The sequence below is a fragment of the Panthera leo genome, chromosome C1 (genome assembly GCF_018350215.1).
Source record: "Panthera leo isolate Ple1 chromosome C1, P.leo_Ple1_pat1.1, whole genome shotgun sequence".
Taxonomy (NCBI): domain Eukaryota; kingdom Metazoa; phylum Chordata; class Mammalia; order Carnivora; family Felidae; genus Panthera; species Panthera leo.
In genome coordinates, this window is record NC_056686.1 from 212,570,895 (window position 1) to 212,595,960 (window position 25,066).

General features: G+C 45.4%; 1 protein-coding gene across 2 annotated transcripts; it reads left to right on the forward strand.

Moving 5' to 3' along the window:
* Window positions 1-130: 130 nt before the first annotated feature.
* COPS7B (COP9 signalosome subunit 7B) lies at window positions 131-23,747 on the forward strand. 2 transcript variants are annotated; one of them, XM_042950506.1, is made up of 7 exons: window positions 131-352; window positions 6,817-6,994; window positions 10,754-10,829; window positions 12,158-12,246; window positions 13,910-14,112; window positions 16,448-16,553; window positions 22,780-23,747. In XM_042950506.1, the coding sequence occupies exons 2-7, from the start codon at window positions 6,833-6,835 to the stop codon at window positions 22,936-22,938; spliced, it is 795 nt and encodes a 264-aa protein (XP_042806440.1). In that variant the 5' UTR covers window positions 131-352; window positions 6,817-6,832; the 3' UTR covers window positions 22,939-23,747. The 2 variants fall into 2 exon arrangements, with proteins under 2 accessions (XP_042806440.1, XP_042806439.1); XM_042950505.1 differs by lacking the exon at window positions 131-352 and adding an exon at window positions 4,820-4,928.
* The last annotated feature ends 1,319 nt before the right edge of the window (window positions 23,748-25,066 follow it).

Consider the following 25,066-nt stretch of genomic DNA (forward strand, 5'->3'; position numbering starts at 1 on the left):
CTGGGCACAATAAGGTTCTGGGATGACAGCAGGTTGCACTGGGCGATGCGAAAGAGACTACATTTCCCAGCATTCCAGGAGAGTGCTCGGGGGACCACAGATCCCATCACGCAACAAAGAGGCCCAGGGACTACAAATCCCAGCATTCCCTGCACCCCGTTCCTCTGTAACTTAGACTCCAGTGTGCCGCGCAGTGTGCGCAAATTCATAAACCGTCCTCCGCCTTGGGGGTTTCTGAATTCGGAGACTTGAAACTAGGCGGGAAGACCCCGTTAACTCTCAGAAGAAGATGACAGCCCACAGAGAGGTAACATCTGTTTACATGGAACTCAGAAATCTCCTGCAAATCATGGTAAGACTGCAAACAACAAACAAAAACACTGATTAAACCATGGAAGATAATGTAACAAAATGACTCCTTCAAATTGTGCTTGTTTGCTGGTCTGGGGCGCTTTTTACTTGTTTTGCAGGGGTTTCTGGTGTGCTACTGCGTTGGACTGGGAGAGATATCGATTGTATACTCAGAATATCCATACCGGAAGGGATATTAAGAGAATTTGCCAATCCAACCCCTGTCGTTTTACATATGAGGAAACTGAGGCCCAGAGAGGCTCAGAGATTGTCCACCGGCTACAGCAAGTTGGGATAGAGTTAGAATTCGGCCCTAAGTCTCCTGATCCGCAGTCTGGGCTGTTTACACCACACTAAGGTGGCGATATTTTTAGCAGCATGGCTATGTGATTATTATTCTGCTTGGTGAAGTTTCCCCATCCAGGTTGAAATACCCAGAGGTTAAGTAAGCATTTATTTGGTGAATTTCCTGCAAGTGAAGGAGTGTGATGTTTATCTTCAGTCTAGGAAGGACTTGGTGTTTTGATTTGTTCTTTGTTGCTCAAGGTGACATTTAATGTGATTTCAGTTCAGGAACTAGGTAAAATTGTACTGTAAGCTAAGGTTTCCTTAGAGATCTCCTATCTCTTTTCCTAGGCCTTCCTTCCTCTTCCTGTCCCCTTTTCACCCACCCAATTTTTCCTTCCATGTAATTCAACAAAAAGCCTTTTCAGGTTTCCGGTAAAGGGTGAAAGGCATTGTCACTGCCACAAGGAAGATAACCATCTAGTTAGGAAAAAAAGGAGACTCTGCTGAGATTTAAGATGGGCTTCAATAAATGTCATAAGGGAAAGGTCATCGGAATGCCACAGGGGTTCTGTGGAAAGATTAATTCTAGCTGACAAGACTTGATGGAGGAGGTGGCATTTGAATTTGAAGGACGGGTGGATTTTTTTTCTGCTGAAAAACTTACTCTTAAATTTTTTTGTTGTTGTTAATGAGGTATGGCATATGCAGGAAGGGCACAGGTTTTGCATATGTATACACCTGTGTCACCATCCCCCAAATCAAGATTTCTAACACCCTGTGCCCCTCCGCAATCAGCACTGCATCCTCCCACCCCCTAAACCACTCTTCTGACTTCTATTACCACAAATTAGTTTTGTCTTGAATTTCATTTAAATGTAATCATTTAGTATGTAGAGTAAATGGCATTTTTTGTTCAGCAGTTATTTTTGTGAGATTCATCCATGTTATATGTAACAGTAGACTTTTTTTTAAAAAATTGCTTACTAGTATTCCATTGTATGTATGTAGCAATATTTATCTATTCTGTTGATGGGTATTTAGGTTGTCAGCTATCAGTTTTTGGCTTTTATTAACAAAGCTGCAATGCTCATTCTTATAGGTTTCCTTTTTGTAGACTGCACTCATTTCTAGGAGAGGAGTAGCTGGCTTGTACAGTATGCATATGATCAGCAACATTAGATATTGCCAGTTTTCCTAAGGGTTTGTATCATTTTGCCTTCACCGGCAATGTAAAAAAAAACCTAGTTGTCTTTTATCCTTGTCAAAACAGGGTCTTGTCAGTCTTTCTAATTTTAGCTATTTTGGCTAAATGTGGTCTCTTATAGTTTTTTCTTACATGGTCTCTGGTGTTGAACACCTTTTAATTTGTTTTTTGACCATTTGAATGTCCTCTTTTGTGAAGTGCTTGTTCAAGTCTTTTGCCCACTCTTTAGTTTGGGCTTTTTGTCTTCTTATTTATTTGTAGTTCTTTATAAAGTTTGGGTATGGAGTTCTTGGTCTGATACAGGCTTTGCAAATATCTTTTCCAAGTCTGTGGCTTGCCTTTTCAGTTTCACACTGGTGTCTTTGGTAAACAGCGATTCTTAATGGAGTGCAATAGTTCAGTGTTTTATGACTAGTGCCTTTTTGCATTGAGTTTAAGAAATCTTTGCCTACAGGGTTGGTAGGATTTTTTTTAATGTTTATTTACTTATTTTGAGAGAGAACGCGAGCGAGTGACAGAGCATGCGTGTGAGCTGGAGAGGGACAGAGAAAGAGGGAAAGAGAGAATCCCAGGCAGGCTCCACGCTGTCAGCACAGAGCCCGATGCTGGGCTCGATCCCACAGTGGTGACATCATGACCTGAACTAAAATCAAGAGTCAGATGCCTAACTGACTGAGCCACCGAGGCACGCCAGGGTTGGTAGGATTTTAACAGGCAAATACGAAGGAAGAGCATTGCAAAAAAGAAGAGAGAGCTGGGGCATCTGGGCACGCTGGCAGGGCAGAGCCTGCTTGGGATTCTCTCCCTCCCTGTCTCTCTGCCCCTGCTCGCTCTCGCTCTCTCTCTCTCTCTCTTTCAAAATAGATAAATAAAACTTTTTTAAAAAAAGAGAGAGAGCAAGTTTCAGCATAGACCCTGGTGTCAGAGGTAAGGTACACCTCTTGTGATGGGCATGGGAAGGCCTGGAGTTTGGACTGTAAGAAGGTGGGGTGAGACAAAGCTGGAAATGTTGAGGGAAGCATACTGAGAAGGGCTTTCACTGCAGCCTTGCAGTCTGGACATTATTCTGGAGGAAGTGGAGGCACTGCCAGAATATTTATGAACTCAAACAGAACTTAGTTGTTTTCCTTCCACCGCCAAATTTGCCTCTTCTTTTCTGCCGCCCTTTTCACTTAACACCACCTCCAAGACAGCTCTGTCTGGCCTACTCAGCCAGAATCCTGGGTAATATCCTCCTCCCCTATACCTGCATTCAGCTGGTCACCCAGTCCAATAGATTCTATGGTCTAAATGTCTCCAACAACATCCCTTCTTTTTCATGCCCAACTGCCACTGCCTTTGTTCAAGACCTCACGGTATTTTATCTAGACTGTGTCCCCTCAAGAGTTTCCTGGCCTCCAGCTCTTTGCATAGCCAATCCATTCCTATAGCAGCTAGTGTGATCATTCTAAAGTGGCAATCATTCACACTTCACAGGTTAAAACTCCTAAATAGTTCCCCAGTGCCCTTAAGATAAAATAAAAACTCCTTTCCATGGCTTACCCTTTTTGTGATTTTCTTGCTTATTTTTCCATGCTCAACTCAAGCCTCATCTCCTCTAGAACCCTGCCTCAAATCACCTCTTCCCAGAGCAGAGGCAGGAGAGCCTTATCTGTATCACTAGGGTGCCTATGGCAACTGTTTGTCATAGCCAGACAGGTCTGTCTGTCTCAGGGGCTGTGGGCTCCCCCAGGTAGGAACTTTGCTGTATTAAGGTTTTTGCTGGGTATAGTGCCTTGCATATGGTTTAGAAGACCCTTGATGACCTGACTCCGGGTCTGTAGCCCTCATTTCTCACCCCTGAACCTTGGGTTCCAGACACTCCGTGTTTCTTTTCTGCATTAGTGTATGCTACACAGAGCAAACCTCTGTGACTATGGTCTGCCAACTTTTTGCCTTAAAATAAATTTTTTTTTGCCTTTTTGCCTGGAAGATGCCTTTCTCTTCCCTAGCATCCTCATAACACATTGAATTTTTTTTTTTTTTATAAGTAGGCTTCATGCCCAACGTGGGACTTGAACTCACCACCACACATTGAGTGTCACATGCTGTACCTACTGAGCCAGCCAGGCGCTCCCACATTGAAGCCGTTTGAGGGCAAGGACCTTGTCTTCTCTTTATATAAATCTTCCAGAACATAGAAATTAGAACAAGACATCTTTTGAATAGATCAGTGAGTTGGTGCTAGGTTCCTTTGCATCTGTCTGATTTCTGCACTCTATTTCACCAAAGGCAAACAGGGCTCTTCAAGTCTCGAAAGTCTGTGGTATACGCTTTAAAGGAACCAGCTTAAGTGTTCAGCTGCCTCGCATCCCTTAGCCATCTTCCGGGAGAGTTGCTGAGTACCAAATGCAACGCAACCTCTGTCATTTTGCTCACAGAACCATTGTTGGCTCAACCCGTCTCTTGCTTATTTTAAAACGTATTCTGAAGAGGTCACGAATATGGTCATTGGCTTCCGAAGCCTGGGTTCCAAAGCAACCTTTGCTACTTACTGGCTTTTGGATTTTTAAGCTTTGTTAACTCATCTGAAAAATCGGATTACTGCTACAGGCCATAGAGTTTTGATAATTCCACAAGACAATGTACGCGCCTGGCACAATAAGCCGTAGCTGTTGTTAGACTTAATAGGTCTTTGTACCCCTGGGTAGCCGCAGTCGCCATAGGGAGCTCCTGAGGTGTAGCTCGGCCAAAGAGGTGAATTTCGGGCCCAGGATGGTGATGGCGACGGTTTGGGCCCCAGTACTGCCCTAGGCTGCGCTCCTCGGACTCCTCTCCACCCGGCTCCTGGGCTACGACCCGCCTCTGACGGTCTCGCCCAGGCCCAGGCCGCACGGGAGATCTGAGGCCGCCTACGCCGCGGGGGGAACGTAGTGTGGGCGGAACTCGAGTGCAGCGGCAGGAGGCTTCCGGGGGAGCCGCAAGGGCAACGGGTCGGCGGAGGCAGAAAAGCGTCGGACGCCGGGCCGATCATGGACGCTTGACAACCTGCGGACAGGCGCCGGGAGGCCGAGCCAGCGACCGAGAGGACGGAGAGGTGGCGAGGGTAGGTAGGGGCTGGCGAGAGGGCGGAGCCCGGCGCGCCAGCCTTGTCCCAGCCGTCTGGCTTAGCGCCAGCCCTCAGGAAAGCCCGCGGCCACACCGCTCCGGCCCCGCCCCGGGGAGCGCGCCCCTCGGCCCCTCACTCCGCACCCGCGGCCCTGCCTGGAGCACGCCGTCCGCCTTGAAGTCCACCCCAGCCTGCGACCCTCAGTTCCTAACCCGCGGCTGCTCTCGCTTCCCCACCCCCACAGGCTGCCTCTTTGCCCCTCTGCTGTCCATCAAAATAGCGCCCCCCCCACGACGCGAACTCATCTCCCCTCCTCCTCCGCCCCTCCCACTTCACAAAAAAGCGACTCTGCGTCTTCTTACCTCTTTGCCCCTAAGGGCGTTGCGCCTTAGGCCGGAATTTTTTTGAGGGACTGAAGTTTCTGTCTTTTCTCCACTCCCTCTCCACCCCAGGCCTTTCCATTCAGCCTCCACATGTGTCCGCTTGGAGGGGAGGTTTTCTTTCTTTACTCTCCTAACCATCACCTCTCTCCCGCCTTCTCCCACCCTACCCCATCCCTCTCCTCTTTCCTCTTTTCTCCTCAGCAACTTTTATTCCCTTAGCACTTCACTGTTTCTGTTTCCGACGAGACGTTCTTACGTAACCCTAAGTGAGGCGACATCATTGTTTCTGTCATACTCTGAAAAGGCTGCTGCTCTCTATGCCTGCCTCCACAGGAAAACTTAGTTTCTCTTGCACCAAACAGTTCTTGGAATTGTTCTCTTCTTTTTGTCTTAGTACCCCCAAAATGTGTCATTCTTGGAGGGGTAGTCTTTTCTTATGCAGGACTCCTGCAGTGTAGGTATGCAGTGTGTGTTCACATACACCCAGCATGTAATTGGATTGTACAATTGAGGGGCCGTCCTCCCGGATATCTTCAGGATTGCAGTACAGTATCTTCATTGTTTTCTCAAACCTTTTTATTTTCTTAGGATTTTGTACAAATTCTGAAGTCCTAGTTGGTAAAATCATATGGCAGTGGGAAGTCAAATAGAGGGATTTTCCTTATGGACTTACACAGCATGTATTTTCTGAGTTTGAATATGTTGCTTATCTTTCAATATGATTTCCCCCCTTTTTCTATGCTTAAATGACTTCTTTGACTTAATGAGAGGTCTTGTCTACTTTTTGTGGCTTTCCTCATTTGTATCTGGCTGTAGGTGGGATTCCATTGATACACTGAAAGCTGTAACTGATTGCTTTTGCTTACATCTGCTGCCTCTGTGTACGGGCCAGATTCTCTCTTAACTAGAGTCTGTAAGTGAGGTAGATAAAACCGCTCCTGAGAAACTCCTGTGTGTTTCTTTGGGTCTGGTCAGGTTTAAGGGCTTAGAAGGTGCTGCTTGCTGTTGGGAGAGGGCCAGATGGGGATGAAGTGGTTTTTCCTAAATGTGTTTCAAACCTTTGAGCAAGGACAAAATCCCATTAACTCTAGGTGGAACCCTGTCCGTCTCACAAAGTGGCTGTAGCATACGGACTCAGGAGCTGTTTTTCTTTTTGAATTTTTAGTTGTTTATTTTTGAGACACACACACACACACACACACACACACACACACACACACAGTGCAAGTGGGGGAGGGGCAGAGAGAGAGGGAGACACAGAATCTGAAGCAGGCTCTAGGCTCCTAGCTGTCAGCACAGAGCCCAATGCGGGGCTCGAACGTACAAATCATGAGATCATGACCTGAGCCGCAGTTGGACACTCAACCGACTGAGCCACCCAGGCGCCCCTCTTTTTGAATACTATAAAATTAAAGTATTACTGATGTCTGATCTGGCATTAAATAAGCATAGACTTTGCAAAGGAGAAGGAAGAATGACTGAAACACTTTTCTTTTGGACAGATCTCAAGGCCAGAGAATGGCAGGTGAACAGAAACCATCAAGTAACCTCCTAGAACAGTTTATTTTACTAGCCAAAGGTACCAGTGGCTCAGCCCTCACTGCTCTCATAAGCCAAGTCTTGGAGGCTCCTGGAGTGTATGTCTTTGGAGAACTGCTGGAGCTGGCCAATGTGCAGGAGGTAAGAGCAGTTTCCAAACAATTTCTCTGTCTTCTTTGATCTAAACCTTCCTGTGATTCTCCAGGTTTCCAAGGAATTTCGGGGCTGAAGCTCTGTGGACCTGTGAGGTGCACTGTTGAGGGAGAGATGGGAATTTGGGGGATGGGGAGGAAAGGAGAGCAAGGATGATGTCTTGAGCTCCTTCTGGTCAATATTTTCATCTCAACTTGGGGTAAAATTAGATTGGGTTACTAATAATTTGAAAGGTAGGGGAAAAATCCAATTGAACCCGATAAATAAGAAAAGTAGAGTATAAGCACCGGCTGATATTTAACAGAGGTTGTTTCAGGCATTTGCAGGGATCAAAAACCTCTAGGGCAAATATAGACAAAGATTGGTTAGGTACATACGTAGCAGAAGATGGTTGCTGTTGAATGAGCTGGGCATGAAGAAGGAATATATTGTAGAAGGAATATATTGTCCTGATGAAAAGGACAATGTTATACTAAGTTGGTATGTAAAAAAAATATGACATGAAAAGCTGGGAAGTAGTCCTTTTTGCTTTGTTTACTTTTTTTTTTTTTTATTGATTGTTGTCCTTAAAACTTTGGGTATCTAATTTTGGTTATTGTGCCTTAAAAATGAGAAGACTGGTGAAGAATGACCAGGTAGAACAAAGAGTTGTGAAGCAACCTATACTTTTCAATCTCTGCTTCTCACTTTGGATACTTTTACATTTATTGATTGATAATTTTGTGTTGACTAACTGATTGAAAAGTCTGGTGACATCTTTATTACTTTGGGGGTTGTGCTCAGAAGCTCTTGGAGGGTGGGTGAGCTTACTCTTCCCCATCACAACTTCCCTCTGGCTGCCTAGGATGGTGCTGGCGCTGCCAATGGCCACTGGCTCTGTGGACGGCCGCTGGCTCTACGGATGGCCGCCGTGCACAGATCTGTGTGGTGCTCGTTCTTGTGGATTGCGTGCGCCTCGCTGTGTGCACCATGCTGCTGAGGGCGGCATTCTTGTCGATGGTGGTCCACATATAGGAGGTAGTGGGTTCTTGCCGACTGGTTCTTCACTTCATGACCACTAGGACACCTTGGCTGGCAGTTGCTGGCTCCGTGTCCGCAGCCTTGTGGTGAATCAGCCCCTCGTAGGAGAGGTGTGGGCCGTCAGGCTGTGGGACTCACTGCTGCACGTCTGCTGTTCCTCTTGATTAGGAAACTGGAGCGGTTCCCCGTGGCTGTCCATTGCTGATGTATGGACCTGCATCATCTTGTCTCCCTATGGCAGCCGGAGACCGAAAGAGCCGCTTTTATTTTTTAATTGTGAATTTTTATTTAGTGTCAGCCTTGCTTGCTGGACTGTGAGCTCAGTAAGGGTAAGGTCTCTGGTGCTCCTCATTGTTTCCTTAGCACTTAATATATAGCTTGACACACAGTTGGCTTATAGTCAAATTTTAATTTACCAGTGATGTAAAAGGAATCCTGTGAAGAAAAATTTTTAAAGCTAGGTTGTTATTGTTTTTTTTTTTTAATAGATTTTATTTTTTAGAGCAGTTTTAGATTCACAACAAAATTGAGAGGAAAGTATAGAGATTTTCAATATATCCCTGCCCTCATACATGCATAGCCTCCTCCATTACCAATATCCCCAGCCAGTGTGGAACCTATAGTGACACATTATCACCCAAACACCGTAGTTTACATTAGGGTTCACTTTTGATGTTGTACATTCTGTGGATTTGGAGAAATGTGTAATGACATGTGTCCACCGTTACAGTGTCATGCAGCGTAATTTCTCTGCCCTAAAAATCCTCTTTTTCCGCCTCTTCATCCCTCCCTCCCCTCTTAATCCCTGGCAACCATTGATCTTTCTACTGGCTTCCTAGTTTTGACTTTTCCAGAATGTCATAGAGTTGAAATCATACAGTATGTAGCTGTTTCAGATTGGCTTCTTTTACTTAGTGATATGCACTTAAATTTCCGTGTCTTTTTATGGTTTGATAGTTCATCATTTTATCAACAGAAGAGATGACAAAGGGGTAATATGTTCCTTCAGGTTCATGAAAAGCCTAAATGAATATGTCAAGTGGTGGTTTCGTAACTAAGGAAGATTGGCTAAGAGGAGATGGATGGAAATTAAAGTGAGAAAGACATTGATTTAGGCCAGTGGGAGCAGTTTTGGAGTATCTACTCTAGAGAAAATAGTCTTTTAGGGTTAGTTTTGTAATCATCTGTCTGAAAAGTAGGGGCTACGTTTGATGATCTCTTCCTCCTCTGATTCAGGACCTCAAGAAGTTCTTGATAACCCTGATAGGGTAGACTAGGTTATTAGGATGTGAGAGTTCTCATGCGGGTGCTGAGCAAATCACCTCTATCTCCCCACAGTTTGTTTTTTTTGTTTGTTTGTTTTTCTGTATGTGAGTTGGGAACACTAGTAGTTTTTCAGTGATCTGAAATTATGGATGTAGTTCTTGGAACCTTTTTTTTTTTTTTTTAAAGATGGTTAGGGGCGCCTTAGTGGCTCAGTTGGTTAGGCAACTGACTCTTGATTTCAGCTCAGGTCATGATCTCATGGTTTTGTGAGTTTGAGCCCCACATCAGGCTCTGTGCTGACAGTGTGGAGCCTGCTTGGAATTCTTTCTCTCCCTGTCTCTCTTCCTCCCCTGCTCGCACTTTCTCTCTCAAAATAAACTTACAAAATAAAATAAAATAAAATAAAATAAAATAAAATGATAGTTTATTTTCTTTTAAAATTTTTTTAATGTTTATTTTTGAGAGAGAGAGCAAGTTGGGGAGGAACAGAGAGAATGGAGACATAGAATCTGAAGCAGGCTCCAGGTTCTGAGCTGTCATCAGTACAGAGCCCGACGCGGGGCTTGAACTCAAGAACTGAGAGATCATGGCCTGAGCCAAAGTCGGACACTTAACTGACTGAGCCACCCAGGCGTCCCAATAAAAAGATAGGTCAAATTAAGTAGTATTACTGTCAGTATCCACAGAATACTCCTTGGGTACTACTTTATGGAGTTTGGTATATGGAGTTTATGGAGTAACAGGTACACATTTGTAAGTAAAAGAAACACCCAGTTAACCAACAACAGAGCAGAGCAGTTCCAGACGGATTAGTATCTCTGTTTTACTTCCACAGATGACTCTTTGCCATTTTAGTGAGGAATAAGTAATTTTAGTGAATGTTTTTATTTGAAGCTGCCTGATATTGTGGTTTCCTGTCCCACCTGGGCTCTTGTGTTACATTTTATGCTGTGCTAATCTTTCCTAGCGCTTCTTCTACTTGCGTGGTCCCGAACCTCGGAACCTGCCTTACACCTTGTTCAGGTTGGACTGATAGTGGCTAGTGTTGTACCCACCAACGTGGTATGTAGACAAGGCTGCTCCACTCTTTGTTTTAATGGCAAGGAAATCCTGAGAAAACCTGCACTGCTTCCAGTACTAACTCCTGTGTGTGTGTGTGTGTGTGTGTGTGTGTGTGTGTGTGTGTGTGTGTGTGAGAGAGAGAGAGAGAGAGAGAGAGAGAGAGAGAGATGGACAGACAGAAGTAGTTACTTGGGTATGCTGTGCGTAAAACACGTATTGCTAAGAGAGAAGAATTAAATTTAAAATTAAATTTTATTTTTTTCCAAAGAATCAGAGTTGGAAGGAACCTCAGGGACCATCTAGTGAAACAGTCAACTGAGGCACACGATCATCATCCTTTGCTTGAACCCTGCAGTGACTGGTAGACGTCTGTGAACTCTTTTATTTTTTCTTCCTCAGCTTGCAGAAGGAGCTAATGCTGCATATTTGCAGTTGCTGAACCTGTTTGCCTATGGAACATACCCAGATTACATAGGTGAGTTGGTTAAGATCTTCCAAAGACTTTTCTTATGTCACTCTATTTGGTTTCCAAGGAATTTCAGGGCTGAAGCTTTGTGGACTTGTGAGGTGCACTGGTGAGCAGGAATGGGAAGTTGGGGGAGGGAGAGGGAAAGAGAGCAAGGATGATGTCTTGGGCGCCTTCTAGTCAATATTTTTATCTCAACTTGGGGTAAAATTAGATTGGGTTACTAATAATTTGAAAGATCGGGGAAAATCCAATTGAACATGCACTCCTTGGGCTAGATGTTTCAGAATTTAGAATTTTGGGGACTCTAAAGAGGTAATATGATACATATATACCTTTTTATGTAACACGCTTCAAGACGTGGACAGCACCTGTAGTCAAAACACATTCAGTTTTTCAGCTAAACAAATGGATACTTACAACAAGTAGGGTTAAAAGCCTGCATCAATTCAGGTCAGGAATTGCCACCAGATGGATTTCAGCACCATGCTCAAGAAAAAAAATTAGTTTGGATTCACCTTTTTGGAATCCAGGATTACAGATAAGGAATTGAAGGCATTTGGGAACTATCTTGTGAGGTCGTTGTGAAGGATTAACTGCATGTGTGTGTGTACACATGGTCTTTGCTGCTGCCTTTGCTGCTGTTATTATTATTACTAAAATTTTGCCCAGTCTTCAAAGCTCATCTCAAACTCCATCTTTGTTTTCCTTTCCTGTACCTCCTCAATGTGATTGCACTCACTTGCTCTCTCCCTTTCTGTTTCTTTCCTTTTCTCCCCTGCCTGCCTCTCTCTCCCTTTCTGCCTCTCCTCCTCTTCCTCACTCTCTGGCTCTCTTCTGGTGGTTTGTACCTTTCTTCTAGTATTTCTGTCTTGGACTTGTAGCTGTTGAAATACCTGATTGTAAGACCGAGGACAAGTCCAAGGCCATTGAGTTGCACGAGTCTGGTGGTTATTATCCCTGGGGTTGTATAGCGCAGCAGCCCTGACAAAGCCCATCTAATTTATCCTTGACGTCTCTGAATCACTTAGGACAGTGCATTGCACGTAACAGATTCCCAGTGAAGACGTGTTGAGCTTGGTTGAATGTCACAAAGGGCACAGATAGATTAAGATGATTGTCCTGTCATTTTGTGCATTCATGCCTGGCTTTTCAGGAGCACATAGTCCTTCAAAGAAGACAGGAGGTGCTCGTGGAACATTTGTCTCATGAATAAGTGCAGAGTCATGACAGTGAATCAATAGTAGATTTCATGTGGGGAGTTGGTAAGCTTGTTCGGTAAAGAAATTCTAATTTTATTTTGTGTCTTGATTTTTGTGGTGGGTGGGACTGAGCAGCCAACAAGGAGAGCCTGCCAGAATTGAGCACAGCTCAGCAGAACAAGCTGAAGCACCTAACCATCGTGAGCTTGGCGTCGAGAATGAAGGTACAGTCCTGAACTCTTTCCCGTCTTGCTCCTCACCCTCAGGCGGGTGTCGCACTGGCATCAGTGTGCGAGCTGCTAGCTGTGCACGGTAGTCATGTCATAAATGCATAAAATTTGCTTGGCAAAGGACAAAAGAAGAAAAGATAACAATTAGACAACTACTCACCATTTCATTCAGGAAAAGTATGCCCAGGAGACATTGTGAATCAGCAGGTCTCAGTTCTGGCATGCTGTGGTGACTCACTCCGTGTGAGCATTTTGCTGTACTAAAGGGAGACGTAGTTTTTCAAACAGCAGGACATCTCAAGGCAGGTTAACCACTTCCATCTGTTGCTCAGTGCACAGTGAATTGTGCCAGTGCTGGAGGAAAAACTGGCTTTGTTGGACTTACCGAGACTAGGTTTTTAATATGTGGCCTTCTTCTGGGGATTGTCAAGGTTAATTATACTAAGCTGGATTTTTACGTTATATGCTATCTTTAGACCCTAACTTTCTATAAGAAAACTACTTCATCATCTCTCTGAGGTCTCTGCCCCACTCAATTTAGAAAAGGCCTTGCAGCCAGCTTCTCATAGCCGTTAACAAAGAAGATCCAGATTCCATTAATTTATAGTTGATTTTGGCTCTCTGCCCAACCTTGGCATAACTGTCAAAGTTTTTGTAGTGCTTTGCCATCGGAAGAGGTTTGCCCTTTACATTTCCCCTTTGTGATTGAGCTTGAGAGATGTAGATTTGTTCTTGCATTGCCATTTCAGTTGCTGAGATCATTTTCCCTGGTCTAGTCACAAATTTCTGATTCTCAGCCTGGCATTTCAGGTGGGATGGCTGTTTTGTTAGGAAATGAGGACCTGATCTTTCTTTTTGTCCTGATCATGGACTTCCCAAGTGTAGCAAATTTTAGGGGTAACTTTTTTTTCCTCTTTCTGCAACCTGTCATTATAAACCCATCTATACCTTTAGTTATTAAAAATCTCCCTAGCAGTGTTTGCTGTTACTCTCTTTTTTGTATACCTCTTCCTCCTGTCTGATTTTGCAGATTTGATTGTTGTGTTAATTTCCACACTAGTAGTGATGTGTCCACAAAAGTGGATATTTAGATATACAGTTGTCTTGGAGAAATGCAAAATGTTGGTGTACCCCAGTAAGGGACTGTTGTTGGGGCACTGACATTGGTTGCAAGTCTGAGAAAACAGATGCAGTACCCACTGGCTACCTGTAGGTGGATATGTTAGCTTGCAAATGTTTTTTGCTTGTGCTTTCCTGGGCAGGCAGCCAGTTCTCTCCAGTGTCTGAAATTGTTTGGAGTTTTTTGATGATCTGGCATTTTATGTCAAGTCTGCAAGCTTCCAGAAGGTGGCAGAGTGGCACACACTGAGTATTTCCCTTTCTTGTTTCGGACACTTTCTAAGAGTGCTTCACAACATGAAAGCTAAAGTCTGGGTGAAGTCCAGGGGTAGAGAATCTAGGAGAATGCATTCCTAGAGGCTCTGGGTCTTGTTTGGATCCTATAGGTCTCACAGCTCATTTATCCATGTCTTATTGCCACAGATGTTAATAACTACAACCAGACTGCATTTCCCAAAGCCCCGAGGCAGGTGTACACCTGCATTTTCTTTAGTGCTTGTCAGCAGTTTTTGTAAATATCACATGGCTTTATCTACAGTGTATCCCCTACTCCGTGCTGCTGAAGGACCTGGAGATGCGGAATCTCCGGGAACTGGAAGACCTCATCATTGAGGCTGTCTATACTGACATCATCCAGGGCAAGCTGGACCAGAGAAACCAGCTGCTGGAAGTGGATTTTTGCATTGGCCGTGACATCCGAAAGAAGGATATCAATAATATTGTCAAGACCTTGCATGAATGGTGAGGCTGAAAGAAGGAGGGGTGTGCCATTCGTGCCTCCGCTTGGGGAAATGTCTTCCAGTGTCAGCTGGGGCTGCCTGGGAGCTGGAGCCTTGGGACAGTAAGCCAGGGGGTTGGGCTGCATTTGTGACTAAAGCTGTGTGGCAGCAGGAGTCACTGCAGGCCTCCCAGGGCCTTGGTTGTCCTGTTGCAGTGGGGGGACTATTGGATGGTAGTCTTGGCAGCTGGAGCCTCTGAGACCTGGCTTCTGACGTGGATCCAGTGCTTTGCAAACTCAGCCTCTGAGCTTGATGAAGCTCAGGAAGTTAGTGTTGATCAGATTCCTTGGATAAGAGAACCCATGTTCAGCATCAGTAACCTTGGGCTAGTGTTGGCAAAACATTGTGAGGGATCATGAAGACAAGGAATGGGTTATTCTAAGTTGGAACACAAGATGTACACATAGACTGTTTGATAACGTCTGGTATGTAAAAAGAAGGGGGGCATTTGCATGTTCTGTATTTTATTTTGTTTTTGCATGTTCTCTATGTTAATAGGATTTGATGTTTGCAATAGCTTTGCATGTTCTAGAAGGATTTGTTATGAAGTTATTGAAATGATTTGGAGCTTACAAAGCTACGTGGGACTAGTTGGAGAAGAGGTTCTAGCTGAGTTTTGAAGGAGGGCAGGGTTAGGGCGTAGTTGGAGGTCAGGAGAGCATGTCCCCAAGCAGGCACGTGGTGTTGTTGGAGATCACGAAGCAGAGCACTCAAGCTTTGTGCAAGGGATAGGGAAATTGTCCTCTTTATTTTTTATTTTTTTGTTCATTTAAAAAAAATTTTTTTTTAATGTTTATTTATTTACGAGAGAGAGAGACACAGAGACAGAGCACGAGCCAGAGAGGGTCAGAGAGAGAGGAAGACACAGAATCCGAAGCAGGCTCCAGGCTCCACACTGTCAGCACAGAGCCTAACACGGGGCTCGAACTCATGAACTGTGAGATCGTGACCTGAGCTGAAGTTGGATGCTTAACCGACTGAGCCACCCAGGCACCCCTGAAATTGTCTTCTTTAAAACAGACTGAAACTTTCCAGGCATGAATGGCTCAGCTTTGACTTCCCACCCCCACCCCACATTCACAGCCCCCCAAGTTTCCCTCCTTCAGCTACTATTGGACCCCAGGGTATGTGTTGTCTACCCTTTACCCCAGGTTCTGTCCCAGGTATGACCCCAAACACCTTTCTGACACAGGCAGGAACTTTCAAAATACTGTAAAAGTCTTCAGTCAGAGTAAATGGGGGGAAAAAACTTAGAAAACGCCCCTTGTGTGGAAGTGCTCTAGCTGGAGTACAATCCAGGCCTCTAGCCCTACCGGTGTTGGCTCTTACTCCATCTTTGAGATGGCTGACACTGTTCTCACATCCATAGTCTGGCTTCACTGTGTTTCCACCTAGAGGTGCCATCCTAACCCCATCCCAAGATGTTTGCCAGTCCAGGTTCTTTTTTTTTTTAATTTTTTTTTTTTTTAACATTTATTTATTTTTGAGACAGAGAGCGAGCATGAACAGGGGAGGGTCAGAGGAAGAGGGAGACATAGAATCTGAAACAGGCTCCAGGCTCTGAGCTGTCAGCACAGAGCCCGACACGGGGCTCGAACCTACGCGGGGCTCGAATCCACAGACCGCGAGATCATGGCCTGAGCCGAAGTCGGACGCTTAACCGACTGAGCCACCCAGGCGCCCCTGCCAGTCCAGGTTCTTAAAGCTTATGTTAAAGCACTGAGTTAGATTTAAAACAAAATTGTTAGGTAGAACAGTACCCCAAATATGGCGGAATGTTTGCACCTGTTGACTTTTAGGTAGAGGGTAAATGGGTATTGTACTGTTCTTTCAAGTTTTTTTTTAGGTTTTAACATTTTCAAAATAAAAAGTTGGGAAATGAAATAAGGGGGATGGCAATTAGGAAGTAACAAACTTCTGAGGAAAGGGGCAATCTTTAAAATGGGAGGCTTTTAGAAAATCATTATTTCCTTTGAGAAAAGCGGTGAATCTGTTCTACCTGTAAGGGCTGTCCTAGTCTCTTTAAGGGCACATTCTGTAAGCCTTTCCCATTGGAGACAAAGGTTGAAATTCAAGCTGTGTTCTAGGAAACCATCCCACATCCTCCGTGTTTGTCTCCAGGTGCCTTGTGTTTTGTATTCAGAAACACTGGTCTTGGAAGGAGTGAAGCACAAGAGCCCTCCTTGGCAGACAGGGTGTTAAAGGAAGTCCCCATAAGGGGTTAGGGAGGGAGATTTGGGAGAGGTGGAGAGCTCCCAGACCTTTCTGTGGCTCAGAGCCCATTATCTCCTTTGTAGGTGTGATGGCTGCGAAGCAGTTCTGCTGGGCATCGAGCAGCAAGTTCTGAGAGCCAACCAGTACAAGGAGAACCACAGCCGAACTCAGCAGCAGGTAGAGGCCGAGGTAAGGAAGAGAACATTTGTTACTTGCTCCAGGGTATCCCTGTTTGCTCCTTCATCTTGCGATTCTTGGCGCAGGTGAAACAGTCACCAACAGATAGGCACTGGGCTAGTGGGGTAGAGATGAGTATGACGTGGTCCCTGCTTTTGATGCTCTCTGTCTCCTTTCTGATTCCTGGTTACCAGAGGGTGAGCAGGCTTGGGAGAGTGGAGAATGCTGTCCTTCCGCAGTACACATGCATTCTGCAGCTGTGGAGTAAAAGAAACGAGTTTGGGGATAGGTCTTCGAGATGGGTGAGGGGATGGTGGTTAGCTGGCGGGATGGAGGAGGGGGGCAGGGGGCAGGGGCGCATGGAGCTTCAAGGCCCTGGTTCTGTTCTGCTTCTTAAAGCCGTGTGATAGGCTCACAGTGTCCACTTTATTCTTTAAACTATACGTGTGATAACCTTTTGACATGCATGATAGATTTCACATTGAAAAAAGGAAGAAAGGGAAAACATTTGGCAGGTGAAAAGCAGGTGAAGTTAAAAGTGTGTGATTGTGGTTTTAGTGACACCTAGTTGTTCCTGACACTTTTAACCTGTCCGAAAGACATAGGCTCTAGCCTTTGGATTAATGGGAGTTTGTGTGCCTGTGGCCGGGACACCTGTAGGGAGACCTCAGAATTTGGAGCCCATAAGATAAACATTTTAGCATTGAAAGTCCTTTTCTAGTGTGATGGAGCTTGAAGTGTTAATGTTATTTAATGGGTTTTATAAATCAGGTGGCCAAGACTATGGCAGAATGGGACCCAGAGTTATACTTAAGAAACATAAGAAATATGTAGATGTAGATGTGCTTTTCTTTCTTTCTTTCTTTCTTTCTTTTTTTATTATTTTTGAGAGAGAGAGAGAGAGAGAGAGAGAGCACAGACGGAGGAGAGGCAGAGAGAGAGGGAGACACAGATCCGAAGTAGGATCCAGGCTCTGAGCTGTTAGCACATAGCATGATGTGGGTCTCGAACTCATAGACTGTGAGATCATGACCCGAGCAGAAGTCGGACCCTTAACTGACTGAGCCCCCCTCAGGCGCTCCTCTTTTTTTTTTTTTTTTATTTAAGTTTATTTATTTATTTTGAGAGAGAAAAAGTGTGAGTGGGTGAGGGGCAGAGAGAGAAGGAGAGAGAGAGAATCCCAAGCAAGCTGTGTACTGTCAGCACAGAGCCTGACATGGGGCTTGAACCCACAAAGTGTGAGATCATGAACCTGAGCCGAAGTCGAATGCTTAACCAACTGAGCCACCCAGTCTCAGTCAGGTTTCAAAGGGGGACTCGTGGAATTTGAAGATTTCCCTTACTCTGTCATATGTATTCCTTGAAAATAAAACCTCTCTTGTCTATGTAAGACCATCTCTTTGTCACATGCCTGACCCGTAGTAGGTGCTGAAATGTTTGTTGTACTGAATATTTCTGGTACACCCTATGTGTCGGTGGACTGCTGAACTAGACTTTTCATGAACTAGAACAAATTTATTTTGGATACACACAGCCCCCTACATGCTTGTAGGTACATACCTACCAGGTCTGTGAATTGGTTCAGTGCATTAATTTTTTAAAATATATATTTTTTTAATGTTTATTTATTTTTGAGACAGAGACAGAGCATGAACGGGGGAGGGGCAGAGAGAGAGGGAGACACAGAATCGGAAGCAGGCTCCAGGCTCTGAGCCATCAGCCCAGAGCCCGATGCAGGGCTCAAACTCACAGACCGTGAGATCGTGACCTGAGCTGAAGTCGGACGCTTAACCAACTGAGCCACCCAGACGCCCCCAGTGCATTAATTTTTAACCCTACTTCTAGCCATAGAAGTATGAACTACATTTAATTTAGCACTAGCCAACAACATATACAATTAGGATAGAAAGCCTGCTGTTTCTCTAATCTGTATAATTCCCCTCTTAAATATGGTGACCTCTTCTCTGAGCTGAGACTGATGTCTCAGCAAAGTAGGAAGGGCTGAGCACTCTCTCCTATCCTTGATACTTCTCTGTAAATCAAACCGTGGAAACATGAGGTTTGGAGGTGAACCGTGCCCGCCTGACTTGGGGTGGCCTGTGTGAAGCAAACCATATTGTAACCTGATTAGTAGCTGGCTGCCCCATTGTGCCCAGACTGTTGCTCATAGTGTGGTAGGTGGTGGGCTTGGAGTGTGGTCACTAGCAAAAATGAATGATATTAATTTTAGAATTTTGAGTGGTTCTAGTTTATTTCTGTGACAAATGGCATCTGATGAAAGAAGGCACTGACTAATGTTGAGCCATGACCAATACTTGAGAACAGTGTGGGTTCCTTAAATTACAGATATTAAAACAAAAAAGAGAGGGGCGCCTGGGTGGCTAGGTAGGTGAATCGTCTGGCTCTTGATTCCGGCTCAGGTTACGATCTCACGGTTTGCAAAGATGTAGCCTGCGTCAGGATGTGCACTGGCAGCATGGAGCCTGCTTGGGATTCTCCCCCCTCTCCCCCCTGCTCTCTCCCACTCATGTTCTCTGTTTTTGTCTCAAAATAAATAAACATTAAAAAAAAAAAAAGGACCTGTGCACATGGATTTGTTGGAAAACCACAGCTGAGGTTACTCCTGCTGCCAGAGCCTGATGCTGCCACCAGGTGGTGGTGATAATTTAATTAAATTTTGAGAGAAAGAAATTTGAGAAAAATACCAAGGCCACTTCCACCACCAATTAAAACAGTCTACTGACTTAACAGTCTTTTAGAAAACCTGGAACAGACCAGTATGAGGAGAGAAGGAACATGGTCAAAACCCAGAGCCTTGTCAGTTTTCCATTCAGTACATGCATACTCTGTGTAGGATACTTACTGACCATTCCCCAGCTTAAGGCACACGGAAGGCTAGCTGTTTTTTGTTTGTTTGTTTGTTTTTATTTTGAGAGAGAGAGTGGGCGAGCGTGCACATCCAAGAATGAGCAGAGGAGGGACAGAGAGAGGGAGAGAGAGAATCCCAAGCAGGCTCCATGCTGTCAGTGCAGAGCCCGATAGGGCTCAATCCCAGGAACCGTGCGATCATGACCTGAGCCGAAATCAAAAGTCGGACGCTGAGCCACCCAGGCATCCCAGTTTGTTGACTTGAAAACAAATCTATTAAGAATGAATGTGTAATTCTGTCATATTCTGCTTGTACTTATGCTTCTGTTATCCTCAACCCAACTTTTTTTGGCATTTTTTTCAACTAAGTTGATCTTTTATTTCTCCTTAAATTAGATTGCTTGTTCTCAGAGGGAAAAACTTGATGTTTTTTTCCCCCCAAATCTTATAACAGCAGCTTTTTTCTGGTGAATATTAGTTTTGAGAGCCTTCCCTATTAGTGAAGTCAGTCCCATCATAAACTGCTTAGGAGTCTTCTCTCCTTTCTGCCTTTCACAGAAGTGATACATATTAGTTACAATTCCATCATACCTGGGGGAGATAGAACATTAACATTGTGAGCTATTTCCTTATCTCGCAGCCAACAATCTGGAGGGGAGGTAATGATTAGCTGAAACAATATGAAACACCTTTTCATTTATATTTGATTTTGGAATGTATTTTTCTTCACATTTGAATGTGCTTATGTCTGATGTTCTACGGAATGTCAGCGTATAGCTCTTGCTACATTCACAAAATAGGCTGTGTTCCAGGCATGTAGGTGAAAAACCGTAACTGGGCAAAGTAAGCTGCTTTCCATTCTGTAGAGAATCCCAGGGGGTTAAGTTAGTGATGGATATTGAGTCTGGCGGCTGCCAGAGTACAGGGTGCCCCTGCTTCCTCCTGGAGGCTCATTCTCACCACTTGCTGCTCTCCTCATCTTTGACCTTCCCAAGCTGTTACTCTGCTTCCTCTCGTCCACCTTTGCCCCACAGCCAAAAGTTTTCCTCCCCCAGGAGGCTCTTCTCCCTCCTTTGGCTTGAATCTTTAAGGTCTCTGATGGAGTTAGGCTGCAGTCTTGTTAGCGGGTACAGTCCCATTTGAAAGTTCCTGAGGCCCATGGTTTGTGGGGCTTGACAAACTCTAGGTCATCTGGTAAATGAGATGTGATGGCCTGCCAGCTAGCTACTCAAAGAAAATTGGAAGGGGCCAGGGACACTTAGGCCAAAAAAGACAAGTCATTGGGGATGTTTGCCATCATTTGAAGGGTGGCTCTGTGAAAGAGGAAGTGGATTTGTCCTGATTGTTCCACGCGGCCACAACAGGTTTAATTGGTGGACCTACCTTGGCAGCCAAAATACGCCTTGAAATAAAACAAACAAAACCTAAATATCTCTTTTACAAGATAAAAGTGGCAGGCCATCCATTTGCTTCAGATTCTTCTCTACTCTATCCCCAAGTAACTCTCCTGAACAAGAGATCCCAAAGCAGGCAGTGACGCCCTGGGACGTTTGCCGCCTGGGGTTCGAGATGGCATGTCTTGGACTGACTGGACACAGGACGAAGCCACACTTGACTTAGGCTGCCCTGTGTCTTCAGTGTCCCAGCCCACAGCCCTCTGTTCACCGTCCTTTCAGAAAGGTTATAATGTTGATCAGGGTGACATCAGTTTAGGGCGTGGCTGTTCCTTCATCACAAAACAACAACAAAAACCAAAATAAATGATGAGCTTTAATCTAGTCAAGGCTCATTCTGCAGATGATAGATCTGCAAGAGCCTGGTGTTGGCCTCAGTCACAGGATTGTTTCATCTCTGGGTTGAACTGCCTCTTATTCCAGCTCCTGGTAGTCTAACTGCTGAGAACTTTTGACCCCCACAATTCCCTTCTTTATAGCAAGCCAGGCCTGCTTCCCAGAAAACATGGGGGCCGTCAAACTGGGGAAACATCTTTACTTTCTCTTCTTCCTTCCAATGCTTTTCCTCCCGTTTTTCTTCCTCTCATCTGGCTGAAGGGCAAAAGCATAAAAGATCTTTTTTTTTTTTTTAATTTTTTTTTAACGTTTATTTATTTTTGAGACAGAGAGAGACAGAGCATGAACAGGGGAGGGGCAGAGAGAGAGGGAGACACAGAATCTGAAACAGGCTCCAGGCTCTGAGCTGTCAGCACAGAGCCCGACGTGGGGCTCGAACTCACCATGAGATCATGACCTGAGCCGAAGTCGGACGCTTAACCGACCAAGCCACCCAGGCGTCCCATAAAGGATCTTTTAGAACGGCTGTTGGGGAATGTGTATATAAACAGGCACAGGAGGACACAGTTGGTAGAAGTACAGGGTGGTGCAATCAGTTTCCACAAGATAATGATAGTTGTTAAAATGTAAAATGTGCCAACCCTTTGATCTGGAAAGCTCACTTCTAGGAATATGCCCTCCAGAGCTGGTCACACAAGTACGAACAGGTAAACATAGGAGACTGTTCATAGCAGCGCTATACCTAAGTGCAAAGCAAACTGGGAACTAATTTAAAAATTGTAGAACATTCTTAATAACAATACGCAGATGTTACCAAGGACATATATTCTGATGTGGAAAATGTTCAGAAGTTGCTTAAATATTTTTGAGCCCTCCTTTGTTAAGTGAAGAAAGGTATGCTGAAACCTAGCGTAATCTTGTCTGTCGGTCCTTTTGCTGTGTTTTCATCATTTGTCACTTGGTTGGCTAAATTTCATCCACTAGTTGTTTATTCCAGAAGGCTCGTGGAGCTGTATTCCCAAAGTTCCTATGAAAGCATTTTTAGTTTCATACATGAGCCAGTGGTTAGCTGACTATTGCATTCTTGGGACCTCCTTTTTGTTTCTAAGGCCATTTTAACCTGGTGTGTTGTACCTCTTTGTCAGATGGTCCACTTCCACTGGTTTATCCTCTCTCTCTCTCTCTAAGTTTGTTTATTTTGAGAGAGCGAGCGAGCAGGGGGAGGGGCAGAAAGACAGGAGAGAGAGAATCCCAAGCAGGCTCCGTTCTGTCCGCATGATCATGACCTGAACCAAAATCAAGAGTCGGATGCTTAACTGACTGAGCTGCCCAGGCGCCCCATATTCACTCTTTTCAACCAAGAAAGTGTTAGTTCCTTTTTTTGCGTGATTCATTTCCACGTATCTTCTATGAGTGGCCCCTGCTTGTTTCTCCTCATCTGGGTTTCTGAAGATAATCTCAGATTTTCTTGCAGAGGATTCTGATTTCTTCCCTGGGTGGCCCCCAGTACAATGAGAACAGGTTTCAGTGAGTTTCTGGCACTTAGAGGCTGAGCACCTTAATCCTGTGTCTCCCTGCAGGTTACCAACATTAAGAAGACACTCAAAGCCACCGCCTCCTCCTCGGCTCAGGAGATGGAGCAGCAGTTGGCTGAACGGGAGTGTCCCCCTCACGCTGAGCAGAGGCAGCCCACCAAGAAGATGTCCAAAGTGAAAGGTCTGGTCTCCAGCCGCCACTAGGGCCGGCTGGGGCAGCTGGCACTCACCAGGCCTGGGTCAGGTGGGGAGGGGACACCAAGGGCCTATTTCCTCCCCTCTCTACCTTCAGTGAGTTCCAGACCTGCCCGTCCCCTCACCAGCGCCTCCCACCCTGTTGGTACTGTTCCAGAAGAACCGTTAATCCTTCCCTCACCCCCTCCCTCCTCCCCCAGTTCCTTCAGACTCAGGGGCTCCACTGATGCCATCCCAACAGGGTCAGACACTGCCCAGCTTTCCTCCAGGAGGTTCTCGTCTCTGTGTAAGGGCTTGTCTCCCTCCCAGTTTTTCTTTTGCTCCATGTCATTTTGTCAGGCTGGTCATAAGCCGGAGGCAGCTTTAGCCGGCCCACAGGGATGACTGCGGAGGAGGCCCCTCTCTGCGTGAGGAGGGGGGTGTGCCTTCTCCAGCCCATGTACCACAGTTCCCACACTGGTGCAGGTGATCTCTAGCCAGGTATCAAATGCTTTGTTTCCCCTCTCCTGCCTTATCCCTTGTTGGCAGCTCCGATCAGGCCACGGAGGGATGTGATGCTGGGCTATGTTTACTAAACCTGCGGGTTTTCAGCCTCTTAAGCCCAGCTCCAATCTCTCATCCATTGGGAGCACTAACCTCTGGAATCTGAGCACCAGTGGAGGGCGCTGTGGGTCTGCTGGGTGGCAGAAGTTTCTTCCGGGTTGGTGTTCTCTGCTGGCCTCGCTTCCTGCTGCCCCTGACCACTCAGACTGGTTTTCGGTGCGAAGGCCCCAGCTGCCGCCCGGGACTGTCTGCCGACACTTGCCCCCCCCCCCCCCCCCCCCAAGATCTTTAATCCCTCCCGGCTGTGTCCGTGCTGGGGATGGCAGTGCCCAGGCCCCTCTGTCTGGTGAAGGACCTGTTGCTGCTTCTGTTTCTCTCTTTCTGCCCCTCCTTGGCTGATGACCCAGGGCCCTCTGATGACGACATTCTCCTGGCAAGAGAAAAGGACTTGACTGGCCTTTCTGAACTTGACTGTTTCAGGTTATATTTTAATTTTTTTTTTTTTTTGTACAGGTTCTGATTCTAATACATTTCAACATGCTTTTTTTCCCCTTCGTGTCAATATTTGTTACAGACTAATCGCCGGGGATTTTTCACCTGGTTGGAGGGTGGCATGTGTGTATGTGTGCGTGTGTTGTAGTTGTTGTTGTTGTTTTTAAAGGGGAGGTGGTGGTCCTGGACCGACTTATTCAAGTTCATTGGGAGTAAAAGCACATTTTAGAACAAAAAATAAAAGTGTAGATTTAACGTATGTGACTGTGGAGTGCGGGGTTGCATGGCTGGTGGATCTTGAGGGTCTGGAGTTAGGGTGGTTCAGGGAAAATGTGACACTGTTTCAGTACCATGGTGAAAAAATGGGTTTCTCCTTTTTCCAAACTGTCCAGCAGGTGTCGACTGTTGGATTGAATGTCAGCGAAGTATTCTCGTTTCCCTTTTCAGCTGGTCTGTGTGCCCATCTAACCTTGTGCCCGACTGGAGAGTTTAATTCTCAAAGTATGTTCCACGAAACCCCTGACAGATGCTCTGTGGAAAAGGGGTTCCGTTATTAAATAAATACGGCACATCCTCTATCCCACATCCACATTGGAAATTCATTTTTAAGGTCTCAGAAGAGGCCTGAGTGAGGAAACCTATTCCCACACTGATCTCTCCAAATTCTTGGTAATAGCTAGTGGAACACATTTTGAGGAAATCTTTGGAAACATCTGTTTCTCAGAAACACCTTCCAGCCTCTTAGGTTTTTACAGATATTCTTTCGATACCTGAAACAGGCACGTTGCTCTTGGCAGGTGGTCTTTCATCCTTATCTTTCCCACCTGGCAAGTAGACCAGGAAGCTGGCTTGACTTGTGTGAAATGTTTGCCCCAGGGCCCTAAGGAGCTCTAGGTTCATCTTTACAAGTCTGCTGTTTGCTTCCTTAAAGATGGTAACGGCAGCACTTAGAACACATTTGTCAAGTGCTCTGTAAAGTGTCTCCATGTACAATAAGCCATTGAATACTTTCCACTCAGTCTCCTCCTGCCGGTAAAGGGTAAGTAAGTAGGTATTACCACAGTCATCCTCACTTTCCATATGAGAAAGTGGCGACTCAGAG

Excerpts from the sequence above, each read along its gene's own strand:
- COPS7B (XM_042950506.1), top strand. The coding sequence starts at position 6,833 with ATGGCAGGTGAACAGAAACCATCAAGTAACCTCCTAGAACAGTTTATT. Across the intron at positions 6,995-10,753 it reads AGCTGGCCAATGTGCAGGAG|CTTGCAGAAGGAGCTAATGC; the intron begins GTAAGAGCAGTT and ends TTTCTTCCTCAG. Across the intron at positions 10,830-12,157 it reads AACATACCCAGATTACATAG|CCAACAAGGAGAGCCTGCCA; the intron begins GTGAGTTGGTTA and ends GGGACTGAGCAG.